This window comes from Procambarus clarkii, chromosome 53, assembly GCF_040958095.1.
Source record: "Procambarus clarkii isolate CNS0578487 chromosome 53, FALCON_Pclarkii_2.0, whole genome shotgun sequence".
NCBI classification, from domain to species: Eukaryota; Metazoa; Arthropoda; class Malacostraca; order Decapoda; family Cambaridae; genus Procambarus; species Procambarus clarkii.
Window position 1 is genome coordinate 29,838,359 of NC_091202.1, and position 27,665 is coordinate 29,866,023.

At 37.7% G+C, this 27,665-nt stretch overlaps 1 protein-coding gene across 1 annotated transcript; it reads left to right on the forward strand.

Annotated features, from left to right (window-relative positions):
• Nucleotides 1–10,982: 10,982 nt before the first annotated feature.
• On the forward strand, nt 10,983–11,654 carry LOC138352486 (ribosome-binding protein 1-like). Its single transcript, XM_069304983.1, has one exon. The coding sequence runs from the start codon at nt 10,983–10,985 to the stop codon at nt 11,652–11,654; it is 672 nt and encodes a 223-aa protein (XP_069161084.1).
• Nucleotides 11,655–27,665: the final 16,011 nt, after the last annotated feature.

The following is a 27,665-nucleotide window of genomic DNA, read 5'->3' on the forward strand; positions in this document are numbered from 1 at the left end:
GTCAGGGACACATTTGGATGACAATAAACATCAGTGGCACTGTGGGACCTATGAGTAGGACCTTGACACTACATGGGGTGTCAAGGCGTAACACAGCAGCGGCGTGACATACAAGAGAGGTGACACGGTTGAATGAGAGCATGAGGGTGTATCTGTGAGGGTGTCAAGCAGGAACTAATCTCTGAGGGTGTCAAGCAGGAACTAATCTCTGAGGGTGTCAAGCAGGAACTAATCTCTGAGGGTGTCAAGCAGGAACTAATCTCTCAGGGTGTCAAGCAGGAACTAATCTCTCTGGGTGTCAAGCAGAAACTAATCTCTGAGGGTGTCAAGCAGGAACTAATCTCTGAGGGTGTCAACCAGGAAAAAAAAATTGTGGGAGTGTCAAGCGAGAGAAATATCTCTGAAGAACTCTCGTCCTCTCCTATACCTCATGATATGGGTACGTAGAATTTGACCTACTATTAAACTGAGTGATAAGAATCGTTGTTATCCACCTCAAATATATATATACTTTAAGTCTGGATTTTAAATAATTATTATTTACAATTTCCAAAAAATAGACTTAATTGAAAACTTCCTCCAACACATTAACAGCTCCCATTTGCATCAAATTACTAGACATTTATAACCAATGATTCCCTGCACTCAATCCTCAAATCACAGATACTTTTCCTCATTGCACTTGCAAGGTAATTTTATGATAATAATAAAATAATTTTATTTAGCACATTTCCCTGATAATTTCCGTACTTTAACACAAGTAAAATGCAAATCATATCCAGATATGTTAACCCTACTACAATGTTAATATCAATGTTATCTCAGTCATCTCAGCAGCAACATCAGCGGTGTTGCTCTGATCAGCTGGAGGAGGTAGAGGTATAGTGCAAGAATGAGAGCAGGAAGAGTGCCACTCTCTCTCGAAAAACATTCTTCTAATACAAAAATATAATTTTCTTTCGGTGCTGTTCGTCTTATCCTCATGACTCGTCAAAGAATTCAGAGTCGTAGAAAGATATATATATATATATATATATATATATATATATATATATATATGTCGTACCTAGTAGCCAGAACTCACTTCTCAGCCTACTATTCAAGGCCCGATTTGCCTAATAAGCCAAGTTTTCCTGAATTAATATATTTACTATAATTTTTTTCTTATGAAATGATAAAGCAACCCTTTTCTCTATGTATGAGGTCAATTTTCTTTTATTGGAGTTAAAATTAACGTAGATATATGACCGAACCTAACCAACCCTACCTAACCTAACCTAACCTATATTTATAGGTAAGGTTAGGTTAGGTAGCCAAAAAAAGCTAGGTTAGGTTAGGTTAGGTAGGTTAGGTAGACGAAAAAACATTAATTCATGAAAACTTGGCTTATTAGGCAAATCGGGTCTTGAATAGTAGGCTGAGAAGTGCGTTCTGGCTATTAGGTACGACATATATATATATATATATATATATATATATATATATATATATATATATATATATATATATATATATATATATATATATATATATATATATGTATATATATATATATATATATATATATATATATATATATATACATATATATATATATATATATATATATATATATATATATATATATATATATATATATATATATATATATACCACTTTCTAATGAAACATTTCTTTTACCAGTAACGCGTATAACACTTACGTAACGCACAATAAATATATAGTTGCCAGAACATGGCGTTTTGACGAATAAATCCCTCATAATGCCCAAAAATGTATGTACAAAAAATACATAGCGGCTAGCAAAATTGACGTGATGTTCCGTTTTCTATTGGTGTGCCCTCGGATAGGTTAGTTACGGAGAAATTTATCACATAAGTGTAGTGACGTTGTGAATGTTGGAGAGGGCGGCCTGATTAAATACCACACACACAAAGTAAGCAAACAGAGAAGAAAGGAGAGAATCCTCCAGGCATCACACTTTACAAAATCAAGCACCCAGTTGTATTAACATTGATACATAAGATTCAAACACCACATCTAATGATATATGTATGACTGTTCAACCCATTCTCCTGTTTTGGTAGTAATTACAGTAATGATGAGGACCATGGTATATATATACCGACATACAACGAAATTAGAAAACTAATCTAAAACTAGAAAAATTAGGAAACAATCTAAACTATTGAGTTGGACAAACCTGGAAAACTATTTTTTACTTGTATTGATTTACCAAAATAACCTAACCTAACCTCCCTAGGCCTAATAAATGATATCTGAAGCCTAATATAGTACATATGTGTGCTATTCTAGGCCTAGGAATATTTAAGTTGGTGTTTTTGCAAACACAAACATTTATTTTATTTTAAAATTTATATACATATTTTACAAGAATTAATTTATTTTAAAAGAATTCCTTACTAGTCAGTATACTACTATTTAAAAGGTAAGTACGTACGAATTCATGACTTTTGACAATCGTCACAATAAGTACTATCTAAACAAGAGAATGGGTTTGATTGTGACTCATTCTCATCAAACTTTAAAACATGCGTTTCAATGTAGATGAAACTTTCGAAATATGTTTTTTTTTTTTTTACACAAATTTCTAGTCCATTAAAAAAATATTAACTCAATTGAGCTTCTAAAAGTGTGGTAGAACTTGTTGAAGTATTGTAGTGTGTATTGGAGCATTGTGGAGCTTGTTGAAGTATGGTTAAGTGAAGCCTGGTAGAGCTTCTTGAAGTATGGTTAAGTGAAGCCTGGTAGAGCTTCTTGAAGTATGGTTAAGTGAAGCCTGGTAGAGCTTCTTGAAGTATGGTTAAGTGAAGCCTGGTAGAGCTTCTTTAAGTATTGTAGTGTGTACTGGAGTATGGTGATGCGAGTTGCAGTATGATGGAGTGTATAAGTATAAGTGTGTACTGGGAAGTGGTAAAGTGTGTTGGGTCCGCGTGAGGCTCACCTTTACAAGTAACTCCGGTGATGGAATAATTTAAAACAGATTTCCTCTACCAGGAAATATACGATATTCCGATCATTCTTTTGTCATGTCATTTAAAAGTAGAGTAGAAAAACGGCCTAAGATGATGATGATGATGATGATGATGATGATGATGATGATGATGATTCTAGGGGTACAGATGGTCGAGAGTGCCAGATGATTGGCAAGGTGGTAACCAGGTGAATGCAGTGAGCGTTGTCATAGCAACATCTCTAGCTTCACGATATCGCTTGCAAATTTTAACCCCTGCGATGATATTTTTCAATAGTGCCACTGTTGCAGCTGACTTATTATTTAGCAATATGTCGTGCAGGACAAAGCACGTCACACTACACACACACAGCGGCCTCATGGACAGTGCTCCGAGGTCATAGTCCTGTGTAGTGACCATATTTCCATTTGCTCTCAGTTTCACTCTTTATCTTTATCTAAAAACTATTCTGCTAAAGGGGTTTCTTCTAAAACAATCCAAAAATCATTACTTGTATTCTGCATTTATACTCTCTCTCTCTCTCTCTCTCTCTCTCTCTCTCTCTCTCTCTCACTCTATCCAACCACTTGGCTAGACGCTGGACGGTAGAGCGGCGGTCTCGCTTTATGCAGGTCGGTGTTCCATTCCCGACCGTTCAAGTGATTGGACACTATTCCTTTCCCCCTTCCCTTCCCGTCCCATCTCAAATCCTTATCCTGATCCCTTCCAAGTGCTATATAGTCGTAATAGCTTGGCGTTTCCCCTGATAATTCTATCTCTTGCCCACTCTCTCTCTCTCTCTCTCTCTCTCTTTGTCATTCCGTTCACACACACACACATACACACACACACACACACACACACACACACACACACACACACACACACAAACACACACACACACACACAGTAACTCATTCGTACCATGTGATCAATGCAACACCTGTTCGTGCAGTTAGAGAGTGAAAGCAAACTTGGGTGTTTTTGTAGTGTACCTTTGTATACTACTACCCCTCGTACTGTGTGCATGTGTAAACTGATCCTGCCTTGTCTACCTTTACCCTCATACTGCCTACATGTGTAAATTGCACGTGGCTCTACAGTCAAGGACTTACTACACTTCACACTTTCCACTTATCCTTATAGACTGTATCATTAGCCCTGTTGAACCTTCCAGTTCGTGTTAAATATTTCCTCTCATCCCTTATGAGATGAAATATTTGATCCTCATGATACTTTGTCATTCTTTGTTATAGTGAATGTTATATCCACTTTGTCAAAGTGAATACTTTGGACCACCTTGTCATTCACTGTTCTTCAGACGGTGTTCATTAACAGAAATTTAGCTATTTACCTGTGCTCCTACCACTATCATGTGGCCCTACCACTATTATTTGGTCCTATCAATATTATGAAACACTACCACTAGCCTAAGTCCTCACCACTAACTTCATTCCCTACCACTCACCTGAGGACCAAATCTCCTAGTATCTGGCCTTACTTTTTTAACCTGAGGTCCTATATAATAAACCTGAGGGGCCTAACCCCTAGCTAGAGGATCTGAAGGGCTGACCACAGACTCTGAATCATTAACTTGAGGCTCTTTACCGCTAAACTGAAGTTCTGTCGCTAACCAATGGCCTCCCTACCACGACAAAGACGTCCTATACCTTTAACCTCAAGCTCTACGCCAAATGTTCCGATATTCAAAGATTTTCATACGTATTTCACTTTCCTATTTTATCTCGATCTTGTCTCAAAAGATGAGGAGTTCTCTCCATCATCTCTATTTTGTATAAAAAAGACCTTTTTTTCCCATTCTGCCTATTCCTCCTCCTGCCCTTTGACCCACTGGACAAATATTGCATTTCATTAAGCAAAAATAATAGCCCCGAGTGGACTGACCAAATTGGACCACCAGCATTTGAAAAAATATAGCGAGCACAAACATTGATTTTTTTTAAATAGTAGACATGGTTTTATTTAGCTTCGTGTCCAGTGGCCAGGAGAGCTGTATATTTTTTTTATTGCATTCGCTTTCTGAGCGAAGGAATCTTTTATTATCAAATATTTTATTTTACCAATTTATATTTATATTATTTACTTGCCTACAGTTTTGTTATATACTTAATTATGTTCTAGTGTGAGATACATGTAAGTATTTAAGGGAATTTACCGTGTTCTCACTTTCCAAGGAAATATAATGAAAACCTAAATTTACCAGCAAAATTAATACATTAAAATGAGCACTTAAAATGAATAAATATAAATAAATGAATAAGTATAATTTATAAAAATAAAATACAAAAAATTACCTTTAAAATTAATATTTATACACCAAACTGCCCTATAAGTATCAATTCAACAAAACGTTACTTTGAAAAGAATTGAAATCACTAAATCTCGTTAAAATACTCATCTAGATAATAAGATACATCTCAAAAAGATAAGAGTAGTTTAGGCAGTTTCTACCTTCCTCCTTCATCTAATTAAAGACCTACAGAGAAAATAATATAAACTGCCTCTCATACGCACAGTTTTATGCAAGACGGGAACAGGAAGTGCAATTGGCCCCTCACATATAAGCCTTTAATCACACGCAGGAACGTGTTACCGATCGTGTTACCGAACGTGTTACCGATCTACTCGAAGAGTTGCTCTGCACTCGCATATCTACTTGCACTGTTGCCTGCAGTTACACATTTACTTTTATTGATTCCGTAGAAAAATGTGATGAAATTTGGGAAAAGTGCGGATGGTTCAATCACCCTCTAAATAAAAAAAAGGCATAACTAGCAAAACTTCTTTCGACGATCAACAGGGAAATTGATGAACACCTCTTAAGAGTAATTGATCAACCGCGCTGTGATTCATACGTCAGACTGCGTGTCGCGGAGTTCAACAGCCTGGATGTACCAGTTCGTCTATCACGAGGGCCGGGCACAGACCAGGCCACAGACTGGGCCACAGACCAGGCCACAGACCGGGCCACAGACAGGGCCACAGACCGGGCCACAGACCGGGCCACAGATCGGGCCACAGGCCGGGCCACGGATTCATATAATCTCGAAACAACCTCCAAAAAAAATCAAGAAATTTTCTTTGTTATATTTTGTGAAGAAAACAAATCAAGTCGTTATAAATGTATTCACATTAAGAGAAAAAAAGCATTTTTTGGATTATTTTGGAGTTTACTGGAGATCTATGAGCTAGATGACAGAACCACACATCAGAAGATGGAGAAACGACGACGTTTCGATCCGTCCTGGACCATCAACTCAGTAGATAATGATCCAGGGGCAAGATTCACGAAGCAATTACTGAGGCACCTACGAATCTGTACATCTGTTCTCAATCTTTGGCGGCTTTGTTTACAATTATTAAACAGTTAATGAGCTCCGAAGCACCAGGAGGCTGTTTATAACAATAACAACAGTTGATTGGGACGTTTTCATGCTTGTAAACTGTTTAAAAAATGTAACCAAAGCCGTCAAAGATTGAGAGAAGAGGAATACGTTCTCAATGTACTTGCATAACTGCTTCGTGAATCTGGCCCCAGGTTCCTATACCCGTCTCTACATGCAAGGTTCGTATACCAGTCTACAACCATTTATCCTGCACAAGAACCACTTACATAACGTTCCCCTTCCAGCACTGACAACGCACACGTTATTGGCATGCGTAAAATGCCTTTCTGTTATGACGACCTACGTAAGAAAACCTCTTTTCTGTCCTTTTCTGTTACAACGACGCACATTCACGTGTCTGCTAAGGACGCAAGAGTCTGACAGGAGACCCTTACGCGATGCAAGGAAGAGACCAAGAGCTACATTCCGACTCCAAAACAGTATAAGCGTGACGACACAGTAGCAACATCTTGGATGGACAAATTGCAAAAGATGTTTGAAGGTCCCAAGGAGTGTGTGTAAAGTTAAAGAAGACGTAACCAAAGGGAAATCAAAGGTGGAGGGAGAGACTCTGGTCACCCTTCCGTGCTGATAATCGCTAAACTTGTGAGAAATCTCCTGTGTGTTGTTCCCTGGTGTGGACGGGAGTCACCAGTGGCGCATCGCTGGCCTGGAAGGAATCAATGTCAGCGTTGTCGAGCATGGACTGGGTATTGAGCATGGGTTGGGTACTGGGAATGAGCTGGGTACCGAGCATGGACTGGGTACTGAGCATGGACTGGGTACTGGGAATGAGCTGGGTACCGAGCATTGGCTGGGTACTGAGCATGGACTGGGTAAGGAGCATGAACTGGGTACTGAACATGAGTTGGGTATCGGACACTGAGCTGTGGGTCGAACGTGGGCTTGCCGCCTTAACAGGGGGTCTAATAAAAACTTTATTTTAAGTAAAACTTAAGGAGAACTTGAAAGTTCACATGTCAGCAATTTTCTGCAGCTCCACTTAAAACATCTTCCTTCAAAGGCTATTAATTGTCACTTTTCTTTCAAAAGATGGTACAAATTCAGTGTTTTTGTCCCACTTTTATCTTTCCATATTTGACTGATTATTAAATAAAGCAAAAGTTTAAGAGGAGTTTAGTTCATCGGATCTTGAAACATAACATGTCGATTTTCACTACAGAATTGTCACCCGGTAAGTGGAATATACATTTTGATTACAATTTGATTTTGACAAAGTTCTTAGTTAATGTACTCTGATGTAGAGCCTTCGACAGCAACCAAAAACCCCGCTTGTATCACGAGAAGAACAAAAACCAGTATTTAAAGCAGTCTGCATCAATATTATTTTTCTCTCTGAAATGACTCGCCCCACTCTCATTGTAATGCTCTCTTTGTAAACTCTTTCTCTCAAAATTAAGCCCTTGCAAACCCTCAGACTCCTCCACACGTGTATAGTCTGTGAGGAGGCATTATGTTATCTTCGGTTAAAGGATAAAGGCATAACACCACTACTCCATAGAGTTGTGGTGTTATTTTTCATGTTTCCGTAAGGCCTCCTTCTCATTCACCAATAATGTATAACCATTCTTGGCTCTGGTCTGCACCCGCCTGGTTAAATTGTAAATTTTTTACTCTACTATAAAATTTCCAGCGGGGAATTCTGTTTCAACTTCTGGCAATATTCCTCGTCTGCGCGCAGAGGGTGTCGGAGAAAAAGTTGTCAAGAAAAGTAGGCGTTTAATATAAGGGAACGACCTCCTCAAGTGATATTAATTAGATGACAAAAATATTTAGGCACTTAGAAGTTATGCACATTGAAATATTAATTAATTATTTTTTTTCTGAATATATTTATATATAATAATTTGTAAGTACTCTCTACTAAACACATTGTGAAGTTTGGTGAATATTTGCTTCGACGAGCACCTCAGAATGTTCAGGTATTCTGACGAGCGTCGGAACCACGTCATGTGGACAAACGAGAATTTTGTCATAAGAGACGAGCTATGCCTGTGGCTTTCTCGCAAATACCACCCCCTCCCTTCTCTCCCACCAACCCCCCCTCCCCCCATCCCAACCCACTTTCCGTCGCATCCCCGTCCCTCCCACCCATCCACCACCCGTCCCCGAAGATCCAGGTTGCACGCGAGAGCCCGGGATATTGCCATCCGGCTCCCATCCAGGATTTGCGTCAGTAATTCCGGGAATATGATAGAGCTAAATGATTAGCGAGCCGTTTTCTGAATTCACTTTGCGGGTATCAATATTGAAAATAATCGGGGAGGAAGCGCCCCGGTCAGAACATGTGGCAATGATATCCTGTCAAAACTTCTTCCTTTGGATTTTACGCCCGTAGGAACTTTAACAATTAGGTGGATTTTTCCTCCGTTCCACGAGAAATATCAGATTCCTCTGGGACGCAAGAGGCTGGGAGAGGACGGAGGAGAGTGTGGCGGAGGAGAGGAAAGAGGGAGAAGAGAGGAATAAATAGAAAAGGAGCAAAAGAGAGAATAGGGAAGCGAGATTATTCGTTAGGAGAGAGGGAGGGAATTATTAGGGGAAAGAGGCAAGCTATTACGACTATATAGCATTGGGAGGAGAGGTAGAAGAGTATACATAGGGGAGAAGAATATGCATAAGGGAGAGGAGTATACATAAGGGAGAAAGAGGGCAGACTGCTCGAGGGGGAGAAAAACTTATTGCTCTTAAAAACAGAGACGAGAGTACACGTTTGGAAGAGAAAGAGAAAATGAATTTCCATGTGAGGGAAATATATATATATATATATAGAGAGAGAGAGAGAGAGAGAGAGAGAGAGAGAGAGAGAGAGAGAGAGAGAGAGAGAGAGAGAGAGAGAGAGAGAGAGAGAGAGAGAGAGAGAGAGAAAGAGAGAGAGAGACAGAGACAGAGAGATAGGAAGGAGCGTATTTGTGAGGAAGAGAGAAAGAGAAGGGGCCCATGAGCATCCTTGCGAGAGTGAGATGGGTTTTGTTGAGAGATTTGAAAAGACAGAAGTGAATGAAGGGAAAAAAAAAGTCAAGACGCAAAAGAGAAGATTGTGTAAAGTTCGTTAATGTGTTTACAAAATACAGGAAGAGTAGGAGAATTGCAGACGTACACTGAAAGACACTGACAGTTCGTAGACAAGAAATTGAGGATGATACTTTCCGTTACTGGTCAAGAAAGTAGGGAAGATACTGTCGTTTTTAATCATTAAAGTAAGGAGGAGACTAGCGTTCTTGGGAAAGAATATCTGGAAGAAAGATAGTGTCTGGGATGTCATTAGAGAACAGAGATGAACAGGGTATGCTAAACAACTATCTGCCCTTTGTGAGCTCCTGAGACATCAAATAATTCCCATTCGAGAGATCGCTGTGATGTTCACAGACATGATGAGAGAAACGCATTTCATAAAAGGTCATTTACTTTCAAATTATATGTTATATCATCGTGTCATTAATGAGGTTTGATTAATGAGGTTTCGTCCTCTAATATAATTTATATGTTAGTGGACGAGGAGAGGCAGAACACCCTCATTTAGCATCTTAAAGAGGTTACGATATAAACAACACTTTAGACAAACTAGACGCGCTTACAGAAATAACAGATATCTAGGAAGTAGAGAGCAAAGTTGATTTATTTATACTAAAAACATAAGGGTATAAATGATTTCCTATCTGAAGTACAATGATATTTTTATTAAATTGAATGGAATACAATGTAACAAATATGTACACACAGAAATCACAATAGCGTGATGCATCATATGAGCATATCCACAAGGGCCGTGACGAGGGTTCGAACCTACGTCCGAGAGAATCCCAGACGCTGCCTTTATCAACTGAGCAACGACATGGTCAAAAGAATTGCAACCAGAAGTTCTATTGAACTTACTTGGATCCTGCAGCCTCTCCGAGACACAAACCATGGTTTTACAGAATTCTCCCATACACTCGAGCTCTATCAATAAACTGTTCTACCTCTTCGCCCTTACTTCATTACACACAGAAATCACATTAGCGCGACGCATCAAATGAACAAATCCACAAGGGCCGTGACGAGGATTCGAACCTTCGTCCAAGAATTGTGTAATTATCATGGGGGAATTGTGTAAAACCCTGTTTTGTGTCTCGGAGAGGCTGCAGGATCCAAGTTTCAGTAGAACTTCTAGTTGCAATTCTTTTGACCATGTCGTAGCTCAGTCGATTAAGGCAGCGTCTGGGATCCTCTTGGACGTAGGTTCGAACCCTCGTCCCAGCCATTGAGGATTTGTTCATTTAACAAATATGTATATCGGAAGGCACCGTAATATATATTGAGTGCCACTCGCCAATATGCCAAACACTTGGGCAGGACGGTAGAACGACGGTCTCGCTTCATGCAAGTCAGCGTTGTAATCCCCGACCTTCCAAATGGTTGGGCAACATTCTTTTCTCCCGACCGAAATCCTTATCCTGACCCCATCCAAGTGCTATATAGTCGTAATAGCTTGGCGCTTTCCCCTGATAATTTCTTCCCTTCCCCTCTCCAATAAGCAAAGGAGACAAAGGAGATAGAGAAAGGAGATCCATTGCAATTAAAGCTGGAAAGAGGAATCATGCAATCAAGCAAGAACCCAGGAGTAGTAGCACACAAAGAACAGATCAAGAAGGTCAAGAATAACCAAGAACAGATCAGGAAGGTCAAGAATAACCAAGAACAGATCAGGAAAGTCAAGAATAACCAAAAACAGATCAGGAAGGTCAAGAATAACCAAAAACAGATCAGGAAGGTCCAGAATAACCAAGAACAGATCAGGAAGGTCAAGAATAACCAAAAACAGATCAGGAAGGTCAAGAATAACCAAAAACAGATCAGGAAGGTCAAGAATAACCAAGAACAGATCTGGAAGGTCAAGAATAACCAAGAACAGATCAGGAAGGTCCAGAATAACCAAGAACAGATCAGGAAGGTCCAGAATAACCAAGAACAGATCAGGAAGGTCCAGAATAACCAAGAACAGATCAGGAAGGTCAAGAATAACCAAGAACAGATCAGGAAGGTCCAGAATAACCAAGAACAGATCAGGAAGGTCAAGAATAACCAAGAACAGATCAGGAAGATCAAGAATAACCAAAAACAGATCAGGAAAGTCAAGAATAACCAAGAACAGATCAGGAAGGTCAAGAATAACCAAGAACAGATCAGGAAGGTCATAGTAATTAAAGAAAAAGTGCCACTCAAGTTGTTCTTCATCCACATGCGGAATATAATTTATGAGACTATGTAATCAGATGAAAATGTTAGAAAACCCTTAAAGTGAACACAGGAGATTGCCCAAAATGGGTGATGGAACACCGCAACATAACTGACAAAGTGAAAAAAACGTCTTAAAGGAGCGGTGGATAAACGAAATAATCAAAGCTAACCTTACACACGACACTCTAATACTTTGATTACGTTACACTGGCTTGGAACCCAGACTTCATCTAGCTCAAAATCCAATTAAGACAGTTCAAAAGTTTGACACAAAAACTAGTTCAAGAATTAATAGAGCTGGAATGGAATTAGTGTGATATATGGCCAAGACTTGAGGATATATGTCCAAACTAGAAGATATATAATCAAAACATACAAGATAAGTGTTGGACAATTAGCCTATATGACATTATGTTATTCTTATAAGAGTCATATATGTGCCATCTTCATCTTATGTAACTATTATGACATATTTAGTTCAGTGAGTATTCTGTTTTGAAAATGCAAATAAACTAATTGATATCCAATATATAACATTGTACATTACCAAGGTGAGAAAAGACCACACAGGACAGATCCCTAACATCTATTCAGGGTGTTTTGTTTTACATGATTGTCATAAGCGAGATGTATGATGAGTGATGGATTAAGAGGGGAAATAAAAGTGAATCTGAATCGAGCCCCATGATTGAAAGCAAGAGCCCCTGGGGCCGGCATGTCACTCGAAAGCTAAGCAGATGTAAAAAAAGAATATATACTCATCCGGTGCCCCTCTAAACTTGAAAAAATATCTATTACGTTAATGGTTTGTCCACTCGAGAACGGAAAATAGGAAAATAGAGATGTTCCGGGACATGTTAACGAATGTTCATGACATTCCTGAAGACAATTAGTTCCCATTTGTGGGGAATAATGACATCATTCTATTGTCGTCGATGAGAGGAGATTGGGAGGGTCTTGGCCTTTTGTTGAAGCCAAGTTGTCAGTGGAATATAGTTGATACTGTGTTTTGTTTTAGAAAACGAGTTGCTGAATCTAAAACAACAATAACATCACTGCATTTCGACGCTGACCCATTCATCACAAGCAGGAGTAGACAGATGATATAATTTCCAAAGCAAATAGATTGAAGAAACTTAACAAATGAAGTCTTCTTAAGAAAAATTATCCTGGTAACCCGGGTAATTGAACATAACGCAAGAAAAACCTTTCTGGGATATTAGTTTACCGACCAACACAAACACTGCAAATTTCGACATGATTATATCAAGAGTCATCAGAGAATATTACTGGCAACTCTCACGCTGTATGCAGTGAGAAGACTGTTCCTAGAGCCTCGTTAAGTCATGATAACGCACTTTGAAACTATCACACAGGGAACCATAATAAAGGAAGGAAACTGTAATCCTACCTCAGCTCAGTCCTACAGAAACCTACTCTTAGAAACCCATTTATTTCACGAGTCTGGTGTATGCATCTATTTGAATAAACTTTATTTATTAAACATTAGATACAATCATATAAGGAAGAGGATGAGACCGTAGTCAACTGTATGTCAGAGCCATCATGGGATCAGTTGACCTGATCTTGCACGCATCAATTTGTCTCTCTCTCACTCTGTTTTTCACTTCTCTTTCGCCCTATTCTCTCTCTGTTCTCTCTGTGCTCTGTCTATTTGTCTGTGCTCTCTCTCTCTCTCTCTCTCTCTCTCTCTCTCTCTCTCTCTCTCTCTCTCTCTCTCTCTCTCTCTCTCTCTCTCTCTCTCTCTCTCTCTCTCTCTCTCTCTTCCCTCTGTCATTCTCTTCCACTAACTGGACAGTATTGGATAGTTAAATCGGCTATTACAAATTAGTGTATTCTGAACAGTATGTGGGTAGATACGGAGGTATAGGCTAGGGATTTGGTGTGTAGCGGTACTCATGAGTTGTGTATTCCGCCCCTTCCGCTTCTGCCAACTTCCCTGCGATCCACAGCTCAATGTATTACATCTAATTACAGGCAAAGTATAATAATTAGATTTTTTCAACTTGAGTTAATATGTTTTAACTATATGTATGTTAAAAAAGGGGGGAAATAGTTCCGTAGTAATTTACCGATTGTGGTAAATTGTCACGTTCCACCCTTTACATTCATCTCATTTTCCCCATGTTGGGCACGTATTTAGTAGTCATTAAATATCTAAATTTATATATCAATTAGAACTCTAAATAACCCGACCAGGATTCGAACCCATACCGTTCGGGATCACCACTAAACGTAGACAGTACTGTGACAACCAAACTAACGATGGTGAAAGTACTGTCTACGTTTAGAGGTGATCCTGGACGTACTGGGTTCGAATACTGCTCATGTCATTAAGAGTTTTTAATGATCTACGGCTTGCGCGTTCACGCAGCCTTTGTCATATATAAATTTATATATAAATACATAATATTTATATATATATATATATATATATATATATATATATATATATATATATATATATATATAGATAATATAATATATATATATATATATATATATATATATATATATATATATATATATATATATATATATATATATATATATATATATAACTTAGAACTTAGTTATTCCTTAAACAGAACCACGAAACCTGTCCCTAAAACCCGAGAAACGACATAAGAATTCTTAAAAAACCTTGGCCTAGACACGGATAGTATATTGAAAATTGCGAGTAGTGGGTATCAGATCCCCAGATCCTCTTGAGAGATACCAGGGCAATGCGTGTTAGGTAGTGAAAGATAACTACATTACCAGCCATAAATGCTCGTAAATGACTATGAGATGGAGTTCAATATTTGACGACGTCACCCCCAGGATTCGATAAGAATTCACCTTGCCAGAAATACAGAGATCTAGATTTTCAAGCCTTCTTCAAGGCGATAACTGAAATAAATGAATGATATCAGATACACCGTAGGTGAGAGGAACGGGAGAAAAGAATGTAGAGATAGAAACTAATTACGTAATGAGAGAACTGGAGAAGAGGCAGCCCCCTACCACCGCAGGTTGAGAGGGGAAGTAATAATATTAGTTGTCTATTAATAGAAATAATCGATAATGAGGTCAAAAAAAGAAACACAAAGATTGAGAGAGAGGGAGAGAGAGAGAGAGAGAGAGAGAGAGAGAGAGAGAGAGAGAGAGAGAGAGAGAGAGAGAGAGAGAGAGAGAGAGAGAGAGAGAGAGAGAGAGAGAGATTGAGAGCGACGACGTTTCGGTCCGTCCTGGACCATTCCCAAGTCGATTGTCACTTGAGAATGGTCCAGGACGGACCGAAACGTCGTCGTCCCTTCACCTTCTAGTGAGTGGTCTGGTCAACATACTTTAGCCACGTTATTGTGACTCATCGCCTGCATTGAGAGAGAGAGAGAGAGAGAGAGAGAGAGAGAGAGAGAGAGAGAGAGAGAGAGAGAGAGAGAGAGAGAGAGAGAGAGAGAGAGAGAGAGAGACAAAGATTGAGAGAGACAGATCAACCGACAGGGAGAAAGAGAAAGAGAGACACACACATCATAGAAAGAAGCAATCAGTAGAAGGTGGTGGAGGAGATGACAAGAGGGTTGGGAGAAGGGGAAACCATTGTCACCGGCTGATGACTATATCAAAGGTACCATCCTCCCAGCCCTCGACGCTGGCCCGAATGGCCTGCCAGTCGCCTGGAGGTGCCACAGGCATGTGGAGAGGCGGCTGCCACTCTTCCGAGGTTCCAAGACGAAGCGGACCGAACCTCCGCTAGGAGAGGCCTTGCAAGTCTTACCGTTCCTCTCTCTCAACTACATGTCTCTCTTCTCCGATAAATTGAGTGAATTTACACACACACACACACACACACACACACACACACACACACACACACACACACACACACACACACACACTCTCTCTCTCTCTCTTTCTCTCTCACACACACACACATGCACACACACACACTAAACGTTAATTCCAGGAATGTGTAGTATGTATTCACATTTCTGTCCTCAAAATACACGGGAGTTTGTATATCATTCAACGTTTCGACATGTACACTCCTAATTTCCATTATAATCGCACAGGAAATCGCTACTAAACTCTTTAACATTTATACGCAACCGGAAATATAATGGTAAAAGTGTTAACATTTATGCTGCTTCCAAAAGTTATGGACAAAAAAAATGTTTTCTAAAAAACATACTGAATACATATTGTCAACATATATTTGCCACCTAGAAATATATACTGTACTGTAATTGTTTTTTTTATTTCAAGTACATATTTTATGTTAATATTTTTTTGAATTTGTTTAATTTAATTTTTCTTTAAGAAGGAAGACATTGAAAAAGGCATGAAGATATCCATTTATTGATCACTATTCTTGATTAATGTTCCGACCAATTTATGAATTATATTAATTACTAACCAGAGTTCACGTATGAGAACTCCCAACCCTACTCGCGCGAGCGAGCAAGAACCGGACGATTGATGTCCATTCAGGCGGGTTTAATGGCCGGAATTGTAATCTCCGGGAACAGGCTATATCATGTTGGGTAGGGGAGACCTGTCCGATTCTGTGATATGTTTTCTACCATCTTCCCTCTTAATTATCAACCAGCTCAACGACTCTCCTCTCATCGTGATCGCCCAATTAAACGTCTCTCAACTCGTCATTGCATACCACATCATAGTATCTTCATCCTTATCAACAACATCATCGTCTTTCGTCTCATCACTGCGAACATCATGGATGTTTCTCACTCATCAAGTTCAGCCACTTTATTGTGTCTCCCCTCAGCATTAATAACCCCATCAAGGTCTCTCCCATCATCATTTTTACCCCACATCAACATATATTATCATTTCAACCACATTTACGCCTCCGCCTTCATCATCCCACTGAGCTGACTAGCCTGAGCATAATAAACATGTTACCCCTAATTCCGTTTTACACAGGGTGCTGATTTAATGTTTGGTGGGAATGAATGGAGCATAACTAATTTGCTGTATGCCAGAGATACATAATATCTGGAATGGAAGTTCGGACATTTGTATGTTAGTTGAGAGTTGTGTTGCGGCGTTTGAGAAACAACTACAGCTGGTTGTTGGAAGCATAATAAAGGAGGCGAACTTGAAAGGAAATTTAGGGGTGTATAATTTGGATTTGGGGATGAACTAATTGTGGAAAATATAGGTAAACTATGTGTGTAAAATAGGGGTATACCGAGTGTGTGTGAAATAAGGACATGTTGAGTGCGTAAAATGAGGAGGGTGAACTGAGTGAATAAAATGATGTTTAAGTATGTGTTTCAAATAGGGACACATTATGGTTGTGAAGTAGGCGAGTGAGAAACACCATTCTTCACCATATCTCCCACTCAATCTCACCATCCCTCCTTGATTCTTCACTTCGTCCTAAGCCTCCATCTCCGCCCTCTCCCCTCTATTAGAAATGGTTTTGCTAAGAAGCACTAAAACCCTTACAAGTCTGTCTCATTTTATCAATTAACACCTTTAGGTTCATGTGCATTTATGCAGCTTCCCTAGACTATAAATTATTATTGCAATTACTTAAAAACTCTAGGGAAATCACGGTAAATATTTCTAATTTATCTTAAAAAAAAATCCCACTATTACTTTTAACATTTTCAATAGCATTTAAATTAATCCGACTCCGACCAGCCTACGTCTGTTTAGTACCCCAGGTTATTTAAGGGGTACCACCTCTGGTGCAAGTGTAGGGACCCATAGCCTCGGAGAAGAAAATAAAGAGTACTCAGGGAAGACCTTGTGGATCCTCACTGAGCACTTTGATGTTTTCTTCTCCTACCACCCCTATTCTTTTAGTGTATATATATATATATATATATATATATATATATATATATATATATATATATATATATATATATATATATATATATATATATATATATATATTTAAAAAAATAAAATATATATTTGGCATTTCCAGTACTATAGCCACTCAGCCCAGACTGTACAGAAGTCGTCAGGCTTTTACCCATTTTATTTTTTTTTTTCATTATATTATATCAATATATTAATAATACTATTATATTGTCATTATTACCATTTTTATTTTTATATTTATTATTTACTTAAGAAACGTTTATATTGGTATTCACAAGCTAAACCTCTATTTCTTATGTAGTTATGTGTTGTATTGTTAGATTTGTGAAATGTTGAGTTGCTGGTATTTCTCGCCAACCTGTTGCTAAAATACCCTCATTTATTCTGTGTATTTTTAGTTACTATTCCTTCAAAACAGGTCTATTTGAGCAAAAGGAACATTTATCTGATTGTCCCATATCGCACCACTTTTTTTATCGTTGATTCCTGAGGGAGGGACTTGTAACAAGGCTAAAAGGGATAGGATATTCAATTCGTGAACATTGCACAATGCACAACGACCAATCATGTCGTTTGAGGGCTAGAGAATCGGCATTTGGTCAGCTACTTTAGCTTGGCTTCTCACTAAATGCAAGGCTAACTCTTGATTTTTTTTTAATATCTTTACATAAGACTTCGGACAGGAGTGCAAAATTAGCGAGATTGTAGATCAAGTTTGGCTGGCGAATCACCTTGGATGTTGAGTGATGTGCAACATGCTGGCTACTCGCTACAGTGAGCAGCACAGCACCCAGGTGATGCGCTACTCGCTGTAGTCAAGCAAGATTCCTATCGCATATAGACGCAGCGTTTTCGACGTGTCCTCTGGAAATTGATTTTCATCATTTTCTGCTTCTAGTGTGGTAATGTATGGGTTGTGTATTCACGTGTGATGGCAGATGTTTGGTGCCGCAGGGACGGAACCCTCGGGTGAGTTTTCCCTTCGTCAGATAAAACAGCTTTGACGGTTGCCATTACAGGATTATACAACTTGTTTTTCTTCTTTGTTTCCTGTAAAATTAAGGGAAGAATGATGAGCACAGCCTCTGGGTTTAATTTCATGATGTCATCGAGGTAGATGAAGTAAATTATTTGCCCTCTTCCCTCTTTCTCTTTTCTCTCCTTCTCTTCCATCTCATCTCACCCACCTTCCCCCTTCTCTCCACCTATCCTCTATCTCTCTCCGTTACCCATTATTTCCCTCCAACCTCCACTCTTCCCTCCTACCTCGAACAGACAGGCATTTCCACTTATGTAGATGGAAAGGGAACCCCGCTGCTCCGTGCTTTCTTTCCGCTGCTTTCCCCCCTTTCTTTTCCAATCTTTACCCCATCTCTCCCTCTTCATACCTCACATGTATCTCCTAAGCCCCTCCCCTCCCCTCTCCCTCCTCTTCCCCTTCTCTCAGAAATAATTTCTATATATATATATATATATCGGAAAACTCATCCTCGTGAAGGGTTCGAACCCAGACAGCTAGGCGCTCCATACACCTTCGCATGTCTAATACCTTACCCTCTACACTACTACACCACTACACACATACACTAACAGTCAGTGTGGTGTAGTGGGTAAGGTACTAGATATGCGAAGGTGTATGAAGCGCCGAGCTGTTTGGGTTCGAATCCTTCACGATCTCTTCCTCACCGTAACACTTCTCAACTTCAGGTCTACTTTCCCTGGTCAGTACTCCTGGTCTTGGTCCTCCTCCCGACGGTTCTCGGCTCACAACTTTATGCCGGACACTCGATCAATCCGTCAACTGGACGAGGTAGACGGAAGACTCATCTCCGGCCGCGTTCACCACTACTCTTACCGTCCGCTGGCGGAGGATAAATATTGAATCGCTAGAGGACGTAGGTTCGATTCCTCGTCAGGGCTCTTGTGGATTTGTTCAGGCCTTTTCGGTCTCCTACGGTTATCTATTGCCTCCGAGAATATGTATCAATTACTCTCTCTTTTTCTCTCTCTCCTTCCTCGTTATCTGTTACTCGTTACCGTTTCCTCGTTAATGACCAATAGTTACATGATTCTCGTTAACGCCTTTCACATTATCTGTTCCTTGTTAATGCCCCTCCTCGTTACATATTCCTGGTTATTGCCCTAGTTACCTATTTCTCGTAAATACCCATGAAGGATATGGTTCCTAACATTAGCGGTCATGATATGTGTTACATAGATGACAAATATGTAGTTCCTATGAGAGAGAAAACAAGATATCATCGAGATGCGTAATATATATATATATATATATATATATATATATATATATATATATATATATATATATATATATATATATATATATACATATATATATATATATATATATATGTCGTACCTAATAGCCAGAACGCACTTCTCAGCCAACTATGCATGGCTCAATTTGCCTAATAAGCCAAGTTTTCATGAATTAATGTTTTTTCGACTACCAAACCTACCTAACCTAACCTAACCTAACTTTTTCTGCTACCTAACCTAACCTAACCGATAGAGATAGGTTAGGTTAGGTTAGGTAGGGTTGGTTAGGTTCGGTCATATATCTACGTTAATTTTAACTCCAATAAAAAAAATTGACCTCATACATAATGAAATGGGTAGCTTTATCATTTCATAAGAAAAAAATTAAAAAAAATATATTAATTCAGGAAAACTTGGCTTATTAGGCAAATCGGGCCTTGCATAGTAGGCTGAGAAGTGCGTTCTGGCTATTAGGTACGACATATATATATATATATATATATATATATATATATATATATATATATATATATATATATATATATATATATATATATATATATATATATTAACTTTTGGATGATGATAACATTTTCTAACACTTCGTTTTCGGGAGTATGATGAGTTTCGTTTTTGTGGTGACTGAGAGGTCAGTCTCTGCTTCCGTATCAAGTCTCTGTATCTCTGTTTCTGTTTGGATTGCAAGCTTTCAAGGCTTCAATGGCAGAGGCTGTTGGTGACTCGTTCTCCATGCGCAAGCAAATTTAATGGTCTTACAAACAAAGAACGGGGACATGTAATTAAATCTCTCTTAGTAGTAGAACGTGCGGGACTCTTTCAACAGCAACGAATTGTTGCTTCACGCCCCCCTAAGTCCAATCTACATACCTTCTTTGTCATGTCTCTATCCCTTCCCTCAATAACTTGTTTTACAGCAAAAATTGTTGACATTGGAATTTTTCTAGCGTTATTCAAGCTGGTAAGAAGTTTCAGAACATCATTATCAAATGTTTTAAAATATATTGTTAACAAAGCTTTAATACTAATTTATATAAAAAACAAAACAAAAAGTTGCATTAACAAATCTATGATCTGTGTGTTACACCTAATTTTTATAAGCTTCACCCCTGCCTTTGAATATGTTGATAAGCTCAATGAGACGCATCAATCAGCATCAAGATGGGGGTCACAGTGTAACTATTTAGGAATGGTAAGCAGATAATCTGGGACAATAAAACGTGTGCATTGGAGATTCCTTCACGGTTCTCAAAAGAGCAAACCCGTGGTCCACCTAACAAGCCCATGAATACTCACAATAGGGAAGGATCGTAGTGGTATCTAACTGGTTTCCAAATGAGATTTTGAACTTTTTTTGCAGCACAACTGAGGTATCTGATGGGTAATATTTGGTTCATTTTTTTCCATAAAATTGACAACAATAACTGAGGTTAAAAACATTTTTTCACTCGTGTTACGAGAGATTTTAAAACCCGCCTCAAAATTACCAGATTTGACACTATTTGGAAAAATATCAGTCATATATCTCCGACACCCAACTCAGATGTGGAAAATATGAACAAAAAATAAACAAATTTATTATTCCTGCTTCGTCTTGTATCTGATGTAGACTATTGTTAAAATGATTGAATGAATAATACAAATAAATTATTTTGAAACTTAGACTAACAAGTCAAACAAAACTGATCATATGGTTCTGACATATAGAGTACTGAGGTTGTTGTCTTGAACTGAGGATATAATGATGTAACTGATAAGGCTCGTTATATTTATTTTTCATGTTCAATAAACCCATAATCAAGTCCTTATTACCCATGGTATAGATTCATTATTGTCCAATTTATAGATGATATAAGTTCAAAAAAAGTCTTTAGTATTCACAGATTTACTAAAAATTCTTGAGTTACTTTTTTTTGGCCAAGTCTCTGCTGATTACTAACTCTACAATAACTCTACAATAACTCTACAATAACTCTACAATAACTCTACAATACGTCTTAATTACTCGCTCTTCGTTCCCACACATTTAAATCCTCACTCAAATTTCTCAACCTTTCCCCTGTATTCTATATTTCCCATGCTTTCTTTACATTTGCCTCCGTTTTCTTTTCGTGCCCTATCTAAATTTTTGTACCTTCTGTTTTGGTTTAATGTTGGTCTTACGGCCTATCAACCACGGGAGAGTTATTAAGTCCACCACCATGCGACCCCGAGTGGTCAGCCCGAATGAATACTTTTGTCCGGAGTATAATCCTGGACTAAATTAAATGCCCCAACACTGAGGAGTTGGATACACCTCTCGGGGAATGAATGCCTGTGTTTCAAGGCCTATTAACTACGATTGAATTTTAATAGAACCACCGTAATAGCCTTTCGGTTTATCAGTAAAAATCTACTCTAGTCCTGCAATAGAGTTCATATAAGGATTAATGCCTATCAATCTATGGAAGATTACTAAGGTCACTACAACAGCTTATTGACCAAGCTGCCAAAATAATTTAGTTTATGCACGAGTTTACTTTAGAAAACAAGAGTTTACAAGAGTTTACTAGAGTCCTGAACATAGTTCAAGATTCAACTAAAATCTCCGTGTATAAACATTGAGAAGCGGGTTACATCTCTCTGTGTATATCCAATGTCAGGACTTAAGTATACTCTCGGTGTATATATACACCGAAATGTGAGGTAAACCTAACGAATTGGCTGTGTTTATGTTCTTTCTTTATCGTTTACCTTTATTAGTTTTCCTTCTTTTATCGTGTATTTTGGTCTTTATTTAGTTATTATTATTAATATTATTTCATTTTTTGTATTTGTGTCTAGAGTTTTATTTGCATTACTTGCATTACAATTATTATATAGTTATGACCTTTATATTTATTTGTTATCTACAGTTTTTTCTTTGCCTTAAGCGTTTATATATCTGCAATTTTCTGTCAAATATTACTGAAAACAATGTTTAGTATCCACCCTCTCGTTCACTTGGGCTGACTGGAGGGTAGAGCATCGGTCTCGCTTCATTGCAGGTCAGCGTTCAATCCCCGACCGTCCAAGTATTTGCGCACCATTCCTTTCCCCATCCCAGTCCCATCCAATCCCTTATCCTGACCCCTGCTAAGCGCTCTATAGTCGCAATGGCTTTACGCTTTCTTCTGTTAATTCACTCACTTCCTCTCTTGTTTCCTGTTCTTATGTATCCTGTTTTTAACGTGATCCTATATACTGTTGTTATATGCACGATAAAACGTAACTAAGAGTCGCTTGCAGAGGAACATCTTCTCGGCTGTAAAGAGTGCGAACAGCTTACCTACTTAGGTAGCTATGTTGGACCCGCAGCTCCCATCTTTAAAGGGAGGAATAAAAAAACAAATTTTTTTCGTGCGATTTTACGTTTGTGTGTCAATTTTTCTGTCAAATCGGATACAGAAGAAGATGCGATTGTAAATTGGACAGAAGCGAGGAATTTAGTCGTAAAGCATATGGGGGAAGCATTTTAGTCGTAAAGCATCATTATATATTATATAATTATACGCTTAATTTTTTTTGTAAGCGTATTCATGCTGAAGCGTCGCTTACTGTCTTCTCACTTAATTCAACGCCAATATAACACTATCGTCCGCTGCGATAAAATCCCTTTAGTGTAAACAACATATTAAATGACCGTAAAATCGTCCCTACCTCGAACGAAAGAGCAACTGCCCTGAAAGTGAAGACGGTTGCCTACGTTTGATAGCTTCAAGCGAGGCCAAAACCCCTTAAATATGACACGTCTAACCTTAAGAACTGGCTGAATTCTTACCATTGTCTGTTGGAGGCATTACGAACACCTAACTCTAACTAGGAGCAGATTATTTCATTGATGACTCTATCGCCAATCTCGGTATATCAATAACTGATAATTATCATTAGGAAAGCGACCATAGTGGAAAGTGTAGCTAATAAGGGATAAGAGGCAGGGAAGTATATCTTTGTCCGGACCCACAAAGCAATACAACCCATTTTACAATAATAACAGTAATTATAGTATTTGATCAAACGTTCACATAAAAGTTCATAAACGTTAAAAAAGTTAAGCAGATAAAAAATTTCAAACTTTGTATGAAGCTTCAACTATGTAAACAGAAATTCATGCTTAAAATCAAAAATATTTAAAAAAGTTCAAGCTCTGAACAACTGAATTAGCCAAAACTGCATACTAAAATATAAAATTGTAACTAGAGCAACTAACATAATCTCACCTGTCCAAGGCGTAAATAACCAATCAAGGGGATTTACATATGTTCCCATAGGCTTAAAATGTTACATATATGTACTAGGCCTAGGAATGTTAAATTATTTTTTTTGTCTTTTTTTTGTCGTACCATTTACGAAATTAATTAAAAAAAAATCCTATGCCTGACCCCACTCCTTAGTATGCAGCACTGCTATGGAACGTGACCATTTCTGGCTGAGACTAACCAAAGGCCAAATAATTGCTGTAAGTACCATCATTCAAGGAGGATAGGTAATAACAAGCAACTACGTAAATATGTACACTTAAATCTCACTAACGTGACATATCCACCGTGTGAGAAAATGATTGGAGGAGGACAGAAGCAGCATCCCTTAAGCGTCGCCATGGGGACGAGAGGCTGTGATGAACTGAGCAGCCAAGGGGCCTTCACTATGGAAGTATTGACTCAGTAAGGGAAGGGAATGTTGGGAAAACAACGCGGATGAAGACTTGGCTAAAGCTCTTGGCCATGCATTTCTCATAGCATCATCGGCTGTAGAATATCCATTTGCTAAAAATAGCAAGTGCAGATTTAGTTAAATATATATATATATATATATATATATATATATATATATATATATATATATATATATATATATATATATATATATATATATATATATATATATATATATATATATATATATATGGGAGGGGTGATGTGTTAATGCCACATCACCCCTCCCACCTCACTCAAATGTAGATATAAAATCAGAGATACGTAAGTTCTAATCAGTTGTGTATTTGTGAAGTCTTTGAAAATGTAATAAGGTTTACGAAACGCGCCCGTGTCGCGTCAGACTAGAAATAAAAATGAATTTTGGAGAAGTGATTTTTGATTTACCTCCAACAGTGAAGCGTAATGTACGAAAGATTGAGAAAATTCGTGTTAGAATTATTAATCTTACTTTTTCGGTCATATTTAATAATATATGTCTACAGGAAAGACTGCTACCAAAATATACTAATATATATATATATATATATATATATATATATATATATATATATATATATATATATATATATATATATATATATATATATATATATAACTGAAAAAGTTAAGCAGATAAAAAATTTCAAACTTTGTATGAAGCTTCAACTATATAAACAGAAATTCATGCTTAAAATCAAAAATATTTAAAAAAGTTCAAGCTCTGAACAACTGAATTAGCCAAAACTGCATACTAAGTTTTAATATATATATATATATATATATATATATATATATATATATATATATATATATATATATATATATATATATATATATATATATATATATATAAAATGCTATTTATTGGATCATATAACTTTATTAAAAATACTTCTAATCATTAATAGTTGTAAGTTACAGATAACTTAAACAATCTAAAGTCTAACGAGAGCATTATAAGAGGATCTGAAGAATTTAAATTAGCGTGAAACGTTTTAAAGGGCGTCATTTCTTTTTCAGTTTTGCATAAAAGTTACGTGAAGAGAGATAATGAAAACGTTGCCTTCACTGAATTCATGGAATGAAGCTTAAATTATACAGCATGAGAGATTTAACCCCATCCCTTGTAGGAATGGGTGTAAAAAACGTATTTTATTGCGCTAAATTTTCATATTGCAGAATTCTGCATAATCTGTTGTACCAGAATTAGCACACATTTTTTTAAACATTTCCTGTGGCTCACAGAACCTATTTATTTTTTTTTACTCACAAGCACTCTGAAATCCAACACACACACACACACACACACACACACAGAATTTTTTCAGTGTCAGAGTAGTTAATAAATGGAATGCACTAGGAAGTGATGTGATGGAGGCTGACTCCATACACAGTTTCAAATGTAGATATGATAGAGCCCAGTAGGCTCAGGAATCTGTACACCAGTTGATTGACAGTTGAGAGGCGGGACCAAAGAGCCAAAGCTCAACCCCGCAAGCACAATTAGGTGAGTACAATTAGGTGAGTACACACACACACACACACACACACACACACACAGCAACCAGAAAGTGAGAGAACTCTTTGAGAAGTTACCATGCGATTTACCTCATAGCAACTTAATACACGACATGATGGACTTTATAACGAGCAAACTTAAAGAAGATTAAAGAAAATTCACACCACACAGAGGGATAAATATATTAAGATCATTAACCCTCTCTAAAGACTACTACTGAAGCATGAAAGGTAAGCTGGAGTTTCTGGAAGATGTTGAAACGTGAGTAGGACTACCTCTCAGAAAAGAATCAAAGATAGTGTGTCCCGATATATCAAAATAGGAGGAGGTATATGAAAGGTGTTCAGACAGTAGCATTATGATTAATCTTATTTCAAGTAGATGTCAGAGAAAATTGGCTCAAGTATTAATGTTTCTTGATGATGCAAAACGAAGGAGAAAAATCAATACACAGGGAAACCTTGGTACACTCCAGAGGTTTTTTTTAAAGGTTATCTACTGCCCTTAAAGCCGGCAGTCAGTACAATCGAAATATTCAATATAACTAGTGACATTCGACTCTCCACCCGCCCAGAACTAAGATCAGCATTCCTCTATCCACCCGCACAGTACTAAGATCAGCATTCCTCTATCCACCCGCACAGTACTAATCTTTACATTCCAGAATCCACTCTGCCAATATTACTCTGGTCATTCCACCATCAGCCCGTGACATCCAAGGAGCTCTCTCGATCGTAAGACTGAGATGAATGCCTCAAAAGACTATTTTGTAATGGAGGACATAATTTTACGAGTCTCGCCTGTGCGACGCCTCTCCTTTGTCTTCTTTAGTTTCCTTCATATGGAATATGTTTGAAGTTTTACTCTCGTTCTTTTCAATTGTTAATTTTATTTTCAAATTGTTAGTGTATAATTTTATGAGGGTCTTACAACAAGAATTAAGATTCGGTAAATTCGTTTTATGATTCATTTAAAACAATTAAAATTGGAAACAATAACTGATCTTTTCTTTCCTGAAAAAATATGTTTGTAAATAGCTAAAAAAATTATTAATCAATTACTCATATATAAATAATTGTCAGTAAAATTAAAATCAAATGAGAAATATGTGACTTTTGGTAAAGAATTCGACCTGTGGTATTGCTCACACTAATATCCACATTTTAACCAAATTTTGTCCTTATGAAAAGTAACAAACAGTCTTAGATGAAAATGATGTTCTCATAAAAGCAGATGCATATATGTTATACAGTTTAATATAGCTGTATGCGCTAATAAATATATACACGTAAATGGTCTCCTGTATTCACCGTAGAACATCAAACGACGTGCGAATGATGATATTTTGGAGGTATGGGCAACTGAGACTATAAAATATTCACACACTTTCCCTATCAAGACAACTTGCATAGTCACTTCCATTTCTATAAACATTCAAGTTATTTCTGCCTTTGAATTTTTCTTCCTCATACCTAACCTTTTATCGGCTCCGTAAATGGGAACTGACGTTACTCAGTTTCCCTAATTATTACCAAGATACATCTATTAATATATAAAATCGTAAAAGCCCAAGTTAAGAAAGTCTTTATATAAATGCTATATGTAGATGCTTCTATTTGAATTCAGAATATCGCGATCCATCTTA